This window comes from Aspergillus flavus, chromosome 6 (assembly GCF_009017415.1).
Source record: "Aspergillus flavus chromosome 6, complete sequence".
NCBI classification, from domain to species: domain Eukaryota; kingdom Fungi; phylum Ascomycota; class Eurotiomycetes; order Eurotiales; family Aspergillaceae; genus Aspergillus; species Aspergillus flavus.
Window position 1 is genome coordinate 3,757,843 of NC_092410.1, and position 18,457 is coordinate 3,776,299.

The window sequence follows — 18,457 nt, forward strand, 5'->3', positions numbered from 1 at the left end:
ACCTGCATCATGACTATAACCAGGCTTTAAGCCAATGTGAGGATACTGAACCACCTAACCCCAGGAATATATCGTAACTCAACCGATCTGTTCTTTTAAGTTACTGAATAGTAGTAGCCCAGCATGCTACGCGTTCCTTAATAAGACTTCACTGCACCTATTGAACCATGCTTTATTCACCCAGTTTGGAGTAATCTCATGTGTCATATATGGTTTTCATTATGAGTCAGCTATAGCAAATTGGAGGCATCTTCAAGTTGTTCATGTAACGGATAGAACCGGCATGGAAATGAACAAGAGGAAAGCAGGGGACCATTGGGGTAGTTTTCCAGCGGCAATTACTTAATAAAATTGGCACACCGGAGGATGTCCGTGTTTTACGTGAATATTTATCCAAAGATTCTTATTGAAGTCAGTCAAGTACCCGCGGAACAGGGATAGGCGGGAACGGCGGGATTTGCGGACCGAACTGTTCAAGTAGTAAACATCAAATATGTGAACCCCAAGAATGGTAAACTGAATTGTCTATATAAAAATGTGCTGAAAGATTAAGTTATATGTTCATATATTATTCCAGAAGGCATACACATCAGTTCAATACATCATCGCGGGCGAATTGAGAAGGAAATAGAGCATGATAATAGAATCAAGCTAGAACACGCAAAACATCTCGCCTGAATGGACACTACAGCAATTGCGCCAGAACTATAGTTGTCTCCACAGCTTTTCCATATCAGGGGACCGGATTGGCACTGCATTGCCGAGCTTCGACCTCTTAAATGACGAACAGTCGCGCTCGCTTCCATCCGCTACAAAAACAATATCATTTTAGCTATGCCCTCAGAATCGAAGTCGAATCCAATTTCGCAGCTGCACAGCATATCCAAGCCTCCTGATGGCGGCTTCATGGCCTGGTGGCACGTCTTCTTATGTCACATGGTGTTTTTTAATACTTGGGGACTTGCCAACAGCTATGGCGTGTTCCAGCAGCACTATACGGAAACTCTCGGACATTCCGCTAGTGACATTGGATGGATTGGAGGCATCCAAATGTTTCTAATGCTCTTTGGAGGCGTCTTCTCAGGCCGTGCGTCTGATGCCGGTTACTTTCGACACTGCTTCGTCGCTGGGGTTATCATACAAGTCTTCGGGCTGTGTATGGCTTCTTTGTCTACCCGATACTATGAGATTCTACTTAGCCAAGCTGTATGTGTTGGGATAGGTAGTGGTCTAGTATTTACCCCGGGTCTCTCAGTCATGGGCTCATACTTTCAGAAGTACCGCTCTGTTGCAGTAGGCTTGTCAGCTGCTGGGGCCGCAACAGGGGGGATGGTCTACCCAGCAACAACAAACGCGCTGCTTAATCACACACACGTTGGATTTCCTTGGACAATGCGCATTCTAGCATTAATAATGCTGGTCACGCACATCCCTTCCGTGGTAGGATATCGGCCGTACTTACCACCGCGCTCAACAGGGCCAGTCGTCGAATGGAGTGCATTCCAGGAGTGGCCATTCGTGTTTTTCACGGCCAGCATGTTTCTCAATTTCTGGGGTCTGTACATGGCCTTCTACTATCTGGGGATATTCGCCCGTGAGCAAACCCACCTCAAAGAATCAATCAACCTCCTAGTCGTGTTAAACGGTGTCGGAGTCATCGGACGGGGTTCACCCTGTTTCATCGGCGAACGCTTCACGGGCATCGTCAACATAACCATCCTCTGCTCTACCATTAGTGCTATTTGTGTATACTGCTGGGTTGCTATTGATGATGTACCGGGATTATATGCATGGGCGGTTGTATACGGAATCTTCGCCGGGGCTACACAAGCCCTACTCCCAGCGCTGGCCACGCGGCAAACGAAAGATATTACCAAAGTCGGCACGAGGACTGGCATGGTTTTGACGATAGTTAGCTTCTCGTGTCTAACGGCCCCGGCTATTCAGGGTGCTCTTATCCAAGCTTGTGGGGGAGATTATCTGGGCGCGCAGGCGTTTTCGGCTAGTTCTATTGTCCTGGGAATGATGTTTTTGTGGCTCTATCGATGGTGTCAAGTTGGTTTGAAGATTGATATAAAAGTCTAAGACTGGGAAGATATATTTCAGGTGTTGACAGTCCACTGAGCTTCATACTAGTATGTCGTTGAAGCAAGGCAAGGATGGCTTGAGATACACGTATTGGAAGGCTGGTGAGGGCACCCTGTCTTAAATTTTCTATAGATTATTCTTGTGAAGTTTTGCCTGGCTAAAAAGACAAAGGCTAGGTTACCAGAATAACCTCAAGGAAGAACCTGAGGCCATCATATTTACAAATATATTCCAATATGAATCCACTGCTATCTCTTTCTTCACGGTAATGAAGTCACAAGCGAGCCCCTAGCTCAGCATTAGGACGCAAAATAGTCTGTTGAGTCATGCTTGCAACCAAATGACCGTCCCCATTCCAGATCCTCCCCTCGCTAAAGGCCCTAGCATTTCCTGCAGCAAGGGTCCTTTGTTCTGCCATATGCCATTTCCCAAGATTTAGACCATGGACAAGTATCCGAAGGGAAAACTCCAAAGTCGCGCAGGCACTAGCTTGCCATAAGTCGTATCCGTTGTGGATTGCCGGAATATATGCCAGCCCCTTGTCTGCGTAGAATGCCAGGGCAGATATTTGCTCGGCCTCGTTGTCGAGGGGCTCTGGTACGCGGAACATCTCCTTGGTAATCGCTGATGGGGATGGTGGGGGGCTGTCAAGTCTAGGATTCTGCTTTTGGTTTTTCTGGCTCGTGTCGTTATCGTGAATGAATCGCATGTCGACAAAACGCTCGATATCTCTATATAGATCGCAATTCTTCGAGGTGCCAGGTGAAGGAATAAAGTATTTGCCGCATAATGTGGTGGGTGCGCATTCGGTCACAGGAGGAATGGAATAAGTTACAGCGGAGTAGGGTTCTTCAATGTGGAAATCAGCCAAAGCTATCAAGCATAGCTTAGTAGAGCCCTGGTCGGTGACTTGGGATACCCGAATCTGACGAGTTTGAAAGCTTTTGGAATCCCTTATGCTCTCAACGTGGCAGAAGAGCTTTCGGTCAGTTGTTGCAGGGCGGATGAAATGACCACACAGTGAGTATAAGTGATGTGTATCGCTAACTGTTTGGTAGGCTGCATTCACTGCAACCGCAATGGTATTTCCTCCAAACACGTATTTTGAGAGAGCTCCCAATCGTGTCGGATTCTTCACTGAGCAGAAGTGGCCAGGACGCAGTGGTTCAACTGCGATTTGTTGTTTCAAACTCATTCTCTCCTTTTGATCAGGTTTGAACGGAAAACTCCTCGTGATAGCAGGGTGACCTCTTAGACCGACAGCTCAAGTATAGGAGCGGATCCACACTACGATAGGTACTTTTCATTTATACGTACATGGTTTCTCGGTAGTCTTCGGTAAATGAGCGGATTAACTGTTCCTACGGGTTCCCGCTTTTCCCGCAGTTCCCGAAGGCCTTCTCCCCTTGTGCATACACAGACCGATTACCGGGCACGAGTATATACATCATGGTGGATCTAGAGCAATCTTCACCATCCTCAACTCCCGGACTTTTACGCAAGCGCCGCCGTGCAAAGGTGGCCTGCGAGTCATGTCGCACGCGCAAGCGGAAATGCGATGGCCAGGAGCCTTGCGGGACATGTGTACAGCTTGAGTATGATTGCCACTATTGTCCGACGTTAAAAGCCCATAAGAGGACATCTGAAACCCCGAGGGATGGACAGCCTAGTACGAACGCAGTAGAGCCTCCGGTGGCTGGCCATAATCCTGTTCCTGATATAAGCAATACGACGGAGCCTCCATATCTGCTAAACCTTGAAAATCACGCTCGGTATGTGCTTACATAAATATATCAGAGGGAATATGGAGAAGTGACAGGCGTTAATGCTCATTTCAGAATCTACGAGCACGAATCACAAGTAACATATCCATTGTTTCTCCAGAGCCAAGCCGAGCCGAGCAGCTGTGCATGTCTCTCCTTGCTTTATCTTATGATGGAGCAACTGCGAGCCAAAGACCGCATTGCCGTCCCTGGAGACTTAGTCCTTCTCAGAAACTGCGTCAGTTCTTCAAAGCAAGTCTTGTATTGTCAAGAGTGTCCCCGTCGTTACTTGTCCATCGTTCAAAATGGCACCATGCTCGGCGTGCTATGTATGTGCATCGCGGCATGCTATGCACGAGCTCTTGAGACAATCGAGACAGAAATGAAACAAGCGTCCGATACTAATGAACGGAAGCAACTCTGCATCTCAGCTTCGAGTCCCGAAGCACTACACGATACTGCTCCCTTGGGGAACGTGCTATCGTCTTTTTCGGTGGACATTGCCGCTTCGGAATGGGCGAATATCATGCGCAGAACGGTAAAAGTGGAAATTTTCGGCACTGAGTCTAACAAAGAGAACTGTTTCATGTCTTTTATTGACACCTTACAAGAGCGTCAGAGGGGTTGGCATCAGGTACCTCCCGCTCCTGACTGTCCATCCACGTACCAAACGCTCTGTGACATGACCGGTCCAGAACCAGTATGTCTTGTTATTGTCAATGAAGCAAAGAAGCTTGTTAATAGCTTTAAGTTCTGATATATCACCCTTCTGCGTTACATGCTACTATATGTCTCAATGAATCAGGAGGTTCACAAATTAGAAATGCCTCATGCAATCTATACCTACATGTTTCACTTCCTCATAAGCCATCCAAAGCCTCTCCAAGGATTCTATGTATCCCAGAGCCATGCACTAAGATATATACCGCCATAGTCAGGAAAACTATAGAAATTCGAAGACTATGTATTTGACTAACCATGGCAAGCAGTCACCATGGGGATTCCTTTTCCATACAGTTAGGACAGGTGCCGTAGCAAGTAAGGTTCCAACTGCGTAGAGTATGAGCAGGCCATTGCACAGCTCCCCTGCAAAGGCCATCCCTATCCTTGCCTCCAAGTAGGACAGTTTACTCGCGATCTCTTTGAGCATTCCCGGTTGCTCTGTGTTGAGTCTCTGTTTTATACTCATCCTATGCGGACATCCGCATAGCTTATAGGACCCGATGGACACGACGGAATAGACAAACATATCTGTGCTAGGGGAAGGTTGAGATAGGATTTAATGGCACGTTTAGTAAAGACTGTTCTATTGGGAACTGTTAGCGCATTACTATGGGTCATTTCCTTGGGGACGTTGTTAGACTGTCTCTTCTGGGGAAGGGGTTGATGGGGAAGTTAGTCACAGGGCTATATGGAATATTGTGAGATAGACACACTACCGACCTATAGAGGTAAATTAATAAACACAGCGAAGGATCTTTGACTGTGTTCAGGTTAAGAGCGATAGTGTCCAAAATAGAGAGGTGACGGGGTATATATAGCATTTCACTCTCGGTGCGATCCTTTCTGTAAGACTTGTGCGGGAGACCAGAGCTCTGCAAAGAATGTCTAGTCAACAAAGAGGCAAAAGGTCAAGAATGAAACACCTCTGCTTTGCAATTATGAAATGGCATGAAGCAAAGTAGGTGACAAAACCCTGTGTCCTACTTCCATTATTGACCGGAAATAAGCATCTGGTAGTAGTTAAATCATGAAACGGAACCAATTATGCCGGTGGCATGTGTGTAGATTAGAAAATACTTCATTATTTTTAGTCATTATTCTTCAGAGGAAAGCAGCTGAAGGGAGAAACCCCAATTTGGGGAAATATAACACGAAAACGTATCAGATTTTTAGGATCAAATCCTGACATATCCTGTTCGAATATTGCTACCTATCATGCCCCGGTAGTACTGACTATAGGCTAATACCTTCTATCCTTCTTGAACAATTGTGATTCTCATTATTGAGCGGGTGTTTCCCTGTATACCGTTAAGTATGGTCGAACATTAAGAGATCTTTGTTACCCTTAAATATCCTCAACCTTGCTGGGAAGTCATTCAGGAAGACCCTGTAGACTTAAAAGCTTTTATATATACAACACGCGAATTGAGTGGCAGCTGCTCTGTACATGCTGTACCAAAACAGTTTGACAGTCTATCATATCACCTGTCCTGAAACCCGGCACAGTATATTGACGGTTTATTATCTTGAAATATAAGCACAGAAAGACACTCTCGAAAACCTAAGCCGTTTGCCAATTCGTATGTTTAATAGCAATACTCATAAGCACAGAAGCTAGTAGGAGCCATAATGCCACATTTTCTCTGCCTCTTTGTGTACGATACCTGTAGACCCCTGTCTTTTTCTTTTTCTTTTTCTTTTGTTCTTTGACACTACTCTGATACTGCCGTATGCGTGTAATTTCGCAACAAGAGGCTTCGTGATAGATGCTAGGAACGCTAAGTTTAACCATCAATGACGGAGAACGGTACAGTCTAGACGTTCAATACCAGTCACAATGAGGGTATACTGGATATAACCCTAGATATAAGCCAAGACGGAGCCTACATTGTAATAAGTCCTGCCATGTACTGAGAAACCCCGTTAGTTGCAAGCGCCACGGTGGCCATATTGATTCTACATACAAATTTGCAGGAACCCCGATAACCTGGAACTTGCAACTATAATTTCACCTGCCTATACAATTTTGCAACTAACGGGGTATTAAAAATCTTAATTTAACATTATCACGACCTATTTTGGAAAGCGACACGTGATTTTAAGTAATCCAATCTTCCTAATACATTGCTATCCAAAAGACGGTGAAGGCGTTAGCCAATTAGAAAACCCCCCATTACTTGCAATACCCCGCTAGCTGATATCCTTGCAACTAACGGGGTTTCTCAGTATACTCCGTAGGTTTCACCACAAGATGTGGGCCACGATGATCGCCCCCCCCCCACCGATCTAAGCGAGGCACTCTCGGCTCCAGAGAGGAGGAAGCTAGCTTTCTCATGTACCCATTAGTGGAGACCGAACTTTCCTCATTCAAAGGAAACGGCCCAGTGGGAGGCTGTCAGTCTTCGTGTGGCGCAGACACACACGCATCTGATTTGTATGATTTCGGTTGGGAAGTAAGGCCTGAGCGGAGTCTGTGAAGCCAAATCCATAAGCACTAGACCGAAGACTCACTAGGACAGAATTTAAGAGAACTACTGATCACCAACCAATGCCACGACATACACAAAGAGAACAGGTGACTGTCGATCATTACACGTTGCGCAATGGAGGGGTAGAGTTCGTAACCTTGACTTGGGCTATAAAGTGCATGCAATCCGCCCACTACCTTCTAGTTTCTTCCGCCTCATCTCTGTCGACAAGTCAATAATACCATCATAGAAGAAGAATCTGAACACGATGGGACTTCTCGGTAAGATCCTTTAGAAGACTTTTTGGGCTTTTGTCTGCTCTGTTAAACTAACGATTCAATAATCTTAGATAATATCCAGGACCAAGGCCATGGGGATGCCTATGAGCAAGTAAAGAACGCCCCTCATAAAGCCCAACTATCCCATGAATTGATCGCTGCCGCCGCCTCGTACGAAGCTTTAAAGGCATTTGATAATCATGTGGCAGCAAACGGTAGGGCCTTTCAATTATCCAGGCAACGATATCAGAAAAGTGCTAATCTCATCTAGGTAAACCCTCTACAGAGGAACATGCAAAGGAACTCCTTGCCGCTGCTTCGGGCGCCTTTATCGACTACACAGTAGAGACGAAAGGCCTTGACTCCATTGACGCAGAAAGGGCTAAGCGTAAGGCTAGGGAAGATGCTCAAGATGCATTGGTTGGATCTGGAGAATACTGATAGTTTTCACTTCTTTGCTTTCTATCTGCTATGTTGCAGTTTATTACATAGCTTTTTTTAAATAAAGATCGAGCGAATACAGCCGTGTTGCATATACCAATAAAGAGTCGAAAGTCTTAGAAATTCTGCTCCAGGGAGGTATACCACAATTAGTCCCTTGCTTTTTTAGATATAGGCCACGATAATCACCACACCCAGATCTAAGCGAGGCACTCCAGCGATGAGGAAGTTCCATTCTCTACTCTATTAGTGGCGATGGGTGTCGGTAGAGTGAGCTGAATGGTGGATACTACCAATCTACCATATCTTAGCTAGCTATAAGATCCGCGGGTGTAATTGGATACCATGACCTTGTACTGCCTTATCCAAAGGAAATGGCCCAGTAAGAGGCTGCCGGTCTTCGTGCGGTTTAGACGTATGTATCTGATTTGTACAAGTTTGGGTTAGAAGTAAGACTCATATGAAAGACATCTTGGTCTTTTGTCTGCCTATTAGATTCACAATTTGAGGAACTTAGAATTGCTCGAGTTGAAGCAACAGCTGAACCATACGCCTCTGTCGGCGGCCTAGCCTCGGCCGCCAGCCCCAAGGGAAATTTGATAGGTTTGTTGCAGAAACCTCTAGGACATTTGGATTACCAAGGCAAAGGATGTCAGGAAAGTGCCAATATCACCCAGATAAACCCCGTTCACACGAGGAGACAAAGGAGCTTCATGGCACCTCTACAAACGACTCTACCAACTGGGCTGCAGATGTTACTGACTCTAGTAACTCTAATGAAACAGAGAAGGCTTAGCGTTGGGCTAAGGAAATTGGAGGAGAGACCTTGATGAAAGACATCAGGAGGGTACTGCTGGCTCTCCCTTGTTTGCTTTTCTTCTATCTACTCTGTTGCAGTTTGTTGGATAGTTCATCCTAAAAAAGGTATACTGTACCAGGCTATTGATTGACAGCAATCCTTGTACGTTGCCGTTTATTATGAGTATGTACAGAATTTTCAGTTTATGTAGCTATATACTTTTCTAGTGAATTCAGATAACCATCAGGATCAGATTCACGATCGATATAGTCTATCTATACTGGCTGGATAACAATACTTTAGCACTATACAAGATATGGTACAATTATAGTGTATAGGGGGCTGTTTATAGTTTCGACACCACCTACACAGTTCAATGGGGAGAATTAGGATTGAATGTCGCACTGCCTCGGGCAGGATATCCAATACAAATGAGGTTGCTTTAAGGAAGTGATTGCATTTCCTAATTTCATACCTTGACAGTGCTGATTATAATCGAAGTCAATTGTAGATAATAACATCGCTGGGAGCGAAAACCGAGGCAGGTCACAAACTATAATCTCTATTCACACTGGTATCATCACATCTATACAAGGCGTATTGATGTCATTGGCTCATCAGGTAGGTGTTGAATGGTGGTTCCCGGGAGCTTTTAGACCAGAAAACTGCATCTAAAGTAATTATTAAAACGCTGAAATATCAAGCACGCAAATCGCTAAATCACACAAGCTCATGTCGAACAAGTACCATCGTCGTTGATCACCAGTGACATATTCCTCCTTCACTGTCGTCTGCCGCCCAAGTCCCTGACAACCCGACAACTTGCAGATGACCGTCGGGATGCTCGCCAACTTTGCTCAGGGCTGCAAAGCTGGCTTCGGTGGGTGCATTACTCAGAAGGCGCCGAGCCCACGCATCGATGGCTGGCTCACCAGTCTCATCTCGTGCCTGTTTGAGGAATGGAATCAGGGCGGTACCTCCGGTTCCTCGTAGCTTCTTATTCTTTCCATCGCTGTTGCGAGTGTTCGCCAAATTTGTGGTAGCGGCATGCCTGCGTGGGCTGGAAGACCGAGGCGCCCGGCCCTTAGCATCGCGGGATGGAATGATGATGTAGCGAGACACCATCTGGATGTGCTTGTCCCGCAAGGTTCGTAGCATAGAAAGGCAAGCGTCGTATGCAATGCATAATGCTTTGTCCGAATGACGAGCCTCCACATACTCCCGAATATTAGCCACGGTGGATACATGTTCTAGGAAACGACGGTGAGGCCCTGGCATGTACGACCGCATCTCGTGGATAAATCCATGGCGGGGTGCTCCCGTAACTCCTTCCTTGTCGTCTTTGTCGGTTTCAGAACGAGTTTCTCCCGTGGGTCGGTGTTCTACACCCAGAGCAATGTCCCAAAATTGAATCAAGGAGCTCTGAGCATTACTGCCACCTCCGTATTGACGATACTCGGGCTTGGTGCTCCCATCGTCATACAGCAGACCATGGGGAAGTCCCGCATCGGCCATGTTTTTGCTACCAGCAAGGTAGGGCCGAATCCGGTGGTAGAACACATACGGATCACAGTTCTCGTACATCCGTTCTAGCAGCGCTCCTACTTCATCTATGACTTCTGCGAGCTTCTGTAGGGATTCTGTCACCACCAGGCTGTTTCCGGCTCGGGCTGCCGCAATTGCTTGCAGCGCCAGCGACAGAGATGGCGCACCACGAGCCTCGATCGCGACAGAAATGAGGTAGAACCATTGTTCGTCCAACGAGCCCGTGAAGGTGTTCAGGCAACTCAAGTTACTGACGTCGTCCGCAGCTTCTTCAGGGAATATAGATCTGTAGTTCCACAGACACACCCCTGCATATGTAGCAACCGGAGGGAGTTCTAAGTGCTTGCAAACCTCCAACAGGGGGATGGTGATTTGAGGAGGTATTCTCTGGCCAGAATGAGTATGAGCCGTACGAAGAAACTATGTGCGTGACTTACTTCAGATGGTTTGCTGCCTCCCCAGACATATCCGTGAAGGATGAATCCTAGGACAACATAGGCCCTTCTCCACTCACCTTCTGACTGAAGGTAGGACGTGGATAAGATAGGCATCTGGTCCACAACATCCCGAATCCTCCGGCTCAACAATAGCGATTGTAGGTTCGAAACCATCCACTCCCACCGAGCATAGAAAGGGTCTGGTAGGACGTCAAGTGGTGGCTCGGGGGGGAGAAAGCCATGGTCTGGTGAAATGCCGTAGTCTGCTAGTGCTGGAACCGGTGGAAGCATGATGACTATAATGAGGGAAGAATCACAGTAATTGATTCGACGGGGCTGAGGTCTAACACAAGCAAGATGTCCCCTATGATGGGTCGCCTTTCGCACCCACAGCTTGGTCCAGGCACCGCTATCTATAGGAGCTAGACTTTGCAAACGGCAGTACTGACGTCGGGTTAGTCTCAGGAAACCAGTCTAGGTGGCCAGAGAGTAGGGAAGAACATACATCCTTAAAGCCTAATGCTTTAACGGCAGTGGTCGCGTGACCACTTGGATTAACAATTCGTTAGGGTCGGCCACGGGCAGAGAGGGGTCGAAAGAAGAGTGAAGTCAGATCAGGAATTTGACTAAAAACCCATTGAAGCCAGACACTGGACGGTCACAGATAAAGGGAAAGAAGACCGAGGGTTCCGGTATTCTCCAGGTAGTTGTAGTGAAACACCAGCCAAACCTGTGGATGTGGCAACAAAGGGGGGAGAAACAGGGGAACGGAGGGAAACAATGGTCCACGATGAGAATGTAATGAGGAAGGTTTAATGAACCAGCCAGAGAAAAAAAAGGGAAAAGTCTCACGAAAAGACCGACGAAGAACCGTGGGAGACTGACGGGAAATGACGAGAATTAATCAGCGGTTAATAACGAGGGTGCCACCGGATTCCTGACCGGGACAATAGGCACGGGGGAATTAATTCCCTCCGTTACCGTTGCTCAACAGGACAGGCGTGGCCTCGAGGCCTGTTGGATGCGCAATAAAGGGCATGGGAGGGAGTGGGCCAACTGCGACTACAGAGCACGGAATAAATGGGCAGGCATCTTGTTGCCGCCGACCACCCAGCAGACCCAGACGGGGGTGTGAAATCGATCTGGTCTTCATTAGTTCCGGCAAGGCGAGAGGGTGCTGATCATCCAGAAAGTGGAGGAGTGGAAAGGATGGATCAGGATCGACTTTGGAGGGAAGAACATGGTAGCATGGAAGTGTCAACTGGAGCTTCAAGAGCTTGATCTATAGAAGGATATACTCTATCTTGATCCCAGACCAGCGGAGAGCATTGGGTGCAAGCGAAAGGGGTGTCCGGTCACGTGCACTAGTCTGAGTGCTAGAGAATGAACCGGAATCCGCTTCCATGGGCGGTTGAGTGCGATTTCGGACCCGCCACGGCCCATTAAGCGAGAGTCGACGCATGTTCGCTCACACCCACGCCACCCCATTGAGGTCTGCGGTGAACGCAAGGGACCCGACCTTCCCGCCCCGTTATCAATCGCTTATTCAAGCCTCGGTTGAGGCGGACTGTTAACCCCGGAGTAACTCCGACGCAAATGAACTCGAATATTACTCCGACCCCAATCAGTCTCCTACATTAACTGTTCTGCAGTCTAGAAAGCAATAAAGAAATGTGTACAAGATTAGGTATGACTTAGGTCCGTCATCGTCATCATGAAAACGAATATAACAGCGACCTACAAAGAGCGAACTTCAAATCAATCAAGCAGTGTAGTTCAAGTTCAAGAACTTGAAATACAAACTATAAATGTATCGAAATTGACGTCTATGCTACTAACCTTTTTTGCTTCATGATGCTGCAGCGGGAAGGTCGATGCCTCCGATATGATGCATTCTAAGCTCTCGATGATCCAATACCATGTGCAATGGCGTCATATTGTCTTTGGACTCGGCTAACTAGTTCAATTTACAACCCAACCACGCTCACCGTCGTCCGAATAAGATTCATTCTTTATACAAATTACTCAGAGATCGTCATCCATCCGTAGTGCTATCCCAGCCAACGCCATCCCATGGGTGATATCGGGAAATTTCAAGACAGAAAGTATAAAACAGAGAGAGAAGAAGAGATCCAGACCGGTCTTGGAACAGTCAAAGACGTACTTGGACGGTCATCCGGAGGATTAATCCCGTCCGAAGTATATTACAGTTTAATGTTGACTCCATTCGATCGTGTTCAGATCGATACCTTCCTGCACCAACTCCCACAGGGGGCTCAGCTCGCGTAGGAAATGAACGCGGTCCTGTACCGCCTTTAGTACGTAGTCGATCTCGCTATCCGAAGTGAATCGTCCAATTCCAAATCGGATACTGCTATGGGCGCTCTCGTCACTGCTACCCAAGGCACGAAGGACGTAGCTGGGCTCCAGTGACGCAGAGGTACAGGCACTACCCGACGACAGAGCAATGTCTTTCAGGGCCATCAGAAGAGACTCTCCTTCGATGTAGGCAAAGGAGACATTGACACATCCCGGGTAGTGATGTTCAGGGTCTCCGTTGAGATGGGTGTGCTCCATGGATAGGAGCCCGTCGGTCAGGCGCTTGGACAAACGATCAATGTGCTTGGTGTCATACTGTCAATTCGATTAGCGATGTCCACTGACGCATAGCCGCATGAGGCAAACAGGGCAAACAAAGCAATAGTCAACTCATCACCCCTGCTGAGACGTCATAGGCCGATGGGTCACGCGTTAGGCGTGCAGCTACTCCCACTGATCTCGGAAATCAAGTTTGCAGTATATAATCATCGGAAAATAAAAAAGAGATTGCAAGTAAGCAGAAAACAAAAGAAAAATAGAACGTACCTCCATATCTTGGGCGGCGATACGGCAGGCCTCACCGAACCCAACGACCAGATGAGGAGCAAGGGTACCACTGCGCAGGCCTCGCTCCTGTCCACCTCCAGTAATGAGAGGGTCAAGGCGAACCCTGGGACGACGTCTGACATAGCAAGCTCCAATACCCTTGGGGCCGTAAATCTTGTGGCTCGAAATAGACATCAGATCAATATTCAATTTATTCACATCCAACGGAATCTTTCCCACGGCCTGTGCAGCGTCCGTGTGGAAGAAAATCTTCTTGGAGCGGCACAACTTTCCAATCTGTTCCAGGGGCTGGATAACACCGATCTCGTTGTTGACGGCCATGATGCTGACCAGGGCCGTTTCAGGGCGAATGGCGGCCTCGAGGTCTTCCATCCGAATCAAGCCGTTGTTCTGCACGGGGAGATACGTAACCTCGTAGCCCTCATCCTGAAGATGCCGACAGCTGTCAAGAACACACTTGTGCTCGGTCTGCGTTGTGATGATGTGGTTCTTTTTGCCGGAGCGACCAAAAAACCTCGCCACACCCTTAATGCTCATGTTGTTACTCTCAGTAGCACCGCTAGTGAAGATGATCTCTTTCGGGTCCGCGCCGATCAGCTTGGCGATGTGCTCTCGGGATTGCTCGACTGCCTTTTCTGACTCCCAACCGTATGCATGGGTTCTCGAGTGAGGGTTGCCGTAAATTCCGGTCAAGAAGGGGAGCATTGCGTCTAGAACACGGGGGTCCGTTGGGGTTGTGGCCTGCATATCGAGATAGATCGGTCGCGTCCCTTGGTCCATGACAGTGGCCTGCTTGAGGATGCCGGCAGACGGGCTCATCGAGGCATCGCCGGAAACACCAGAACTAGGGAGCTCCACCTTCTGCGGCTGCACCCCAGTTTGCTTCATAAATTCCTTCTGCTCCTGCTTAATAGCGGTATCTACCGAAACCTGAGCATTTCCAGCCTTGGTTTCGGAGACATAGAACCGTCTGTACGGAGTGGCGAGCGCCCGTCTGGGAAGGGCGGAAGCGAAGGAGCCATGCTGCGTCGATGGCAGTCGACGAGCGTAGGCGCGAGTTGCCTGTCTCAAGGCTGATTGGGTAACATTAGACATCATTGAGATGGATCCGCAACTGTGCCATATACGGTAGACAGTTGGTGATAAGAGGAGACGGAGGGAAAGGGAGAACAAGAGATGGGAAAAACTTTGGGTACGGTTATATCATTGCCGAGCCCACTAAGCCCGATCGGATTTATCAGATAGTCCGAAGGTGCTTTCCCCTTTGGGAACTGGCATCGGGCTTTCGATACTGAGTAGTTTCTGCAGTAATACTACGACTAGTAGATAAGAAATATAAGATACGGAGTAATCGGTAGTACTTTTCCTGAAGATGTGTATTTGATATTTATTTTGGAGTAGCGCTCAGTGTGGTTTCCCTCGGTGGACACATCCTGCGAAGTTCTATATATTTTCGCATTATTAAGATAAATACAGTACAGATATATGACCAAGAAGACAACGGAGGATCCGAGTGAAGAATCACGTGGGGTAAGATAACCCGGACGAGCCTGCAGCTCTCCGCGGAAAAGTCCCGTATACACTAGTCTGATTTTTGTCCTGCGTAATTGTAAGTATGCATTGATGACAACTTACCTCCATTCGAGACGAGTTGTAAGATTTCAATTGCGGGGAATTCTAACCCGGAGTATGATGCAAATGATGCAAACCACGGAAGGACCAGGAAGGGAAAGGAAAAACAGTTCACCCTGAGAATCACTCAGCCCTGTCCAACTTGTGAATACTCTGGTGCCTAATCATACCCAGGGACGAACCCCCGAGATCCGCCTGTAGTATTTATTAACTCGGCATTGCTGACCCGGCGCTTGTACAACCTTCCAGGCCCTCCCACTATACCGTACCAAAACTCACGAGAACAATAACTAAATGAAAGCTGTTATTATCTGGAACTACCGACCTTGTATTTCTTCCCGTTAGGTATAAATCTAGCAAAGCTACATAAAAGGAAAGTGTAGCTAGTTTAGGTACCTATTCTCCGAGAACGAGGTATTATGTCATAGCACAGCCACAGCGCCGAGCCAAACGAACTGCAGTCTAACCGTCACCGGCTCTCCGCCGCCCTACAAGCCCCAAGGCACTTGCACCGAGCGAAAGATTACTTCCCCCACTTCCGCCGCGTTTCTTCTCCCTGACTACTTACTTCTTTAAACCATACCTTTTACCTGCTCACTTGCGGCGGATTTGCTAACGTCTCTGTCTTTCTCCATCTTGTCCCGATCTCTTCCGGAGTGTTTCGCTGTCTGCGACAGAATCAAACATGAGTTTGAAGGGCTTTCAGAAGAGCATTGTCCGAGCGCCGCAACAGTTCAAGGCCAAATTTAACATTGGCGAACACACGAAGGATATAGTCTATAGTGATGCGGAGCGGCGTTTTCAGGAACTCGAAACGGAGACTAAAAAACTGCACGATGAATCAAAGAAGTACTTTGATGCCATCAATGGTACGGTCCTTCATCCCTTTCTAGCGCCCATGTTGGCCCTAATGTGTCTCACTAATTCACTCAATTAGGCATGCTAAACCACCAAATCGAATTCTCCAAGGCCATGACAGAACTCTACAAGCCAATCTCCGGCCGCGCATCAGATCCAAGCACGTATACGATTGAAGGCAACCCCGAAGGCATCCGGGCTTGTGAAGAATACGAAACGATTGTACGCGAACTTCAGGAATCGCTCGCGCCCGAGCTGGAAATGATTGAAAGCCGCATCATAAGCCCTGCGGATCAGTTGCTGGAGGTTATAAAGGTGATCCGCAAAGTCGCAGTAAAACGAGACCATAAGAAGCTGGACTATGATCGGCATAGGGCCTCCCTCAAGAAGCTTCAAGACAAGAAAGACAAGTCTCTCAAGGATGAAAAGGCTCTCTATAAGGCTGAAAACGATGTGGAACAAGCCACCGAAGAATATAACCATTATAACGACTTGCTCAAGGACGAGCTGCCGAAGTTGTTTGCTCTCGAAGCAGAATTCATTCGACCACTGTTCCAATCGTTCTACTATATGCAGCTGAACGTCTTTTACACTCTTCATGAAAAGATGCAGGGGATGAACATTGGCTACTTCGACCTCACGTTGGATGTTGAGGAAGCGTATGAGAAGAAACGCGGCGATGTGAAGGAACGTGCTGAAGAGTTGACCATCGTTCACTTCAAGACCAAGGGTATCCGTCAACAGAACTCGAAATTTGGCAAGGACAAGTTGGAAAAGGAGAATAAGTTTTCCCCTCGGCAGAAAGATCCCGACGTCGTTGAAAATCCTCCCCCTCCTTATTCTGCTGCAACAAGCGGCAGCTTTGTTGCGGCAGCTAAATCGAAAGCGAAGCCAGCTCCTCCGCCCCCAAAGCCGAAGCCGGCCAGATTCGCTGCACCAGTGGAAACGGTCACAGCACTGTATGATTATGAGGCGCAAGCACATGGTGATCTCAGTTTTTCGGCGGGAGATGTCATTGAAATTGTGCAACGGACAGACAACCAGAACGAATGGTGGACTGGTCGCGTCGATGGACGGGAAGGACAGTTCCCTGGTAAGTTCCTTATTCTTCATTGTTGGCTTTATACCGCGACTAACCACCGCCCTAGCAAACTACGTCCAATTCAATTAATTCGATTCTCCTTCCGCGCTATATGTCGATTCTTATCTCGTTCTTGCGAATGTCGTTTTGATGTAGCAGGAGTCTGCGGTGTAGCACTATCTCCCAGCTTGCAATTCTCACTCTTCCTAGTCGCTTGCTTTGCCCCACTCGTCTTGCATATTATCTATTGCGTTGCATAGACTTTTGCATGGTAATACTTGTTCACATGTATATATTAATTTTTGGACATCGTTCCTTCACCCAATCAACATCAACATCGAGAGGATCAAATTTTTCTTTCTCAGTAAGCTCCCTGTCTAACGTTCATTAGACTACATGACGGAAATAATAATGATGCCATACACTTCCTGTCGGTAACCTGCAAATCTTCAATGGCCATCTTAGAGACTGCAGTACCCACTACCTGGCTAGCTGCCATAGAGACCGACCCGGCCTTTAAATCCTCCGAGATAAACAACTTCGTTGCGGGCATCTACCCTGCATGGTACAACAGCCTCCCAGAGAGTGTGAAGCAGTACGCTACCGCCACTATTTTGGCCGAGGCCTCCTCCGAGTATGAGAGCGACTTACTTCCCACAGATAGCGTCGTCCCTCCCTCCACTACCCTATCCGACCCTCGCCCGTCCATCACGAGTAGTCCCTTCGGCTCGACTGCCCTGGCCTTGGCCTCTGGTACCACTTCTACCGAAATGGGGACCACCGGTAGCAGCAGCAGCTCTGCGCCTAGCACTACTACTTCATCCACCGCTTCTACCTCTACCTCCAGGGCTGGTGCCCCTGCTGCCACTGGTATGGCTATGAGCCTACTTGGTACAGCCGGGATCCTGGTTCTTGCCCTCGCTCTGTAGAACGGGATCAAGATGGATGAACGAAATATGCCTTGATATTGGAATAGGATAGACTGCTCGCTGGCACTCTATTAATGGCTACCTGATCGTCATGAAAGGATCCCGTCGCTGCGTTCTTGTCATTCATTCCTTGGGCGAACGTCTGCAGTCGTGATTCAGGTGAAGGAGAGGTGCAAGAAGGAGAGAGGTTTTGGGCGATGGCACCTGGCTTATTTGGAATATTATTATAGAAAGAATGTCTGGATACCAGCGTGGTGAGCTCGTTAAAAAACAAATATCCATATGCCATATCTGGACAAGAACTGCTACCTTTCCATCTGTGTAAATACCTCACGCGATAGCAATGGTAAGACAACAAGTACGGTAGCATGTAACGGACAATTCACAAACTACTTTCCCAGACATAAACCTATTAATATCCCATCGGTCATATCTAGAAGATGAGCTATTAAGAACTATCAATCAACATATATTTCAGCAGTAGCTCCGTGCTCGCTAGACAGGGAGAACAAAAAAGTGCTGTTTGCCG

The 18,457-nt window shown here is 47.6% G+C and overlaps 7 protein-coding genes across 7 annotated transcripts; 5 read left to right on the top strand and 2 right to left on the bottom strand.

Moving 5' to 3' along the window:
- Positions 1–834: 834 nt before the first annotated feature.
- F9C07_2236292 (major facilitator superfamily domain-containing protein) lies at positions 835–2,085 on the top strand (the record flags this gene model as incomplete). The annotated part of the gene is made up of 1 exon (XM_041286848.1): positions 835–2,085. The coding sequence occupies one exon, from the start codon at positions 835–837 to the stop codon at positions 2,083–2,085; it is 1,251 nt and encodes a 416-aa protein (XP_041148583.1).
- A 1,427-nt stretch (positions 2,086–3,512) lies between these two features.
- On the top strand, positions 3,513–4,858 carry F9C07_2286782 (uncharacterized protein). The gene is made up of 2 exons (XM_041293922.2): positions 3,513–3,860; positions 3,927–4,858. The coding sequence occupies exons 1-2, from the start codon at positions 3,538–3,540 to the stop codon at positions 4,606–4,608; spliced, it is 1,005 nt and encodes a 334-aa protein (XP_041148581.1). The 5' UTR covers positions 3,513–3,537; the 3' UTR covers positions 4,609–4,858.
- Positions 4,859–7,185: 2,327 nt separating this feature from the next.
- F9C07_2286783 (uncharacterized protein) lies at positions 7,186–7,885 on the top strand. Its single transcript, XM_041293921.2, has 3 exons — positions 7,186–7,323; positions 7,392–7,535; positions 7,592–7,885. The coding sequence occupies exons 1-3, from the start codon at positions 7,311–7,313 to the stop codon at positions 7,759–7,761; spliced, it is 327 nt and encodes a 108-aa protein (XP_041148580.1). The 5' UTR covers positions 7,186–7,310; the 3' UTR covers positions 7,762–7,885.
- Positions 7,886–9,319: 1,434 nt separating this feature from the next.
- F9C07_11549 (Indoleamine 2,3-dioxygenase subfamily) lies at positions 9,320–10,833 on the bottom strand (the record flags this gene model as incomplete). The annotated part of the gene is given in 2 exon segments (XM_071507641.1): positions 9,320–10,525; positions 10,543–10,833. The coding sequence occupies 2 exon segments, from the start codon at positions 10,831–10,833 to the stop codon at positions 9,320–9,322; spliced, it is 1,497 nt and encodes a 498-aa protein (XP_071368031.1).
- A 1,558-nt stretch (positions 10,834–12,391) lies between these two features.
- Positions 12,392–14,663, bottom strand: F9C07_2286785 (putative tRNA splicing protein). The gene is made up of 2 exons (XM_041293911.2): positions 13,408–14,663; positions 12,392–13,176 (listed from the first exon to the last, which is right to left on the bottom strand). Exons 1-2 carry the CDS (start codon positions 14,524–14,526, stop codon positions 12,754–12,756), a joined length of 1,542 nt encoding a protein of 513 aa, XP_041148578.2. The 5' UTR covers positions 14,527–14,663; the 3' UTR covers positions 12,392–12,753.
- On the top strand, positions 14,664–17,370 carry F9C07_2172107 (amphiphysin). Its single transcript, XM_071509360.1, has 2 exons — positions 14,664–15,929; positions 15,998–17,370. Exons 1-2 carry the CDS (start codon positions 15,746–15,748, stop codon positions 17,257–17,259), a joined length of 1,446 nt encoding a protein of 481 aa, XP_071368032.1. The 5' UTR covers positions 14,664–15,745; the 3' UTR covers positions 17,260–17,370.
- Positions 17,179–18,069, top strand: F9C07_1824883 (uncharacterized protein). Its single transcript, XM_041286847.2, has 2 exons — positions 17,179–17,287; positions 17,391–18,069. Exons 1-2 carry the CDS (start codon positions 17,268–17,270, stop codon positions 17,926–17,928), a joined length of 558 nt encoding a protein of 185 aa, XP_041148576.2. The 5' UTR covers positions 17,179–17,267; the 3' UTR covers positions 17,929–18,069.
- The last annotated feature ends 388 nt before the right edge of the window (positions 18,070–18,457 follow it).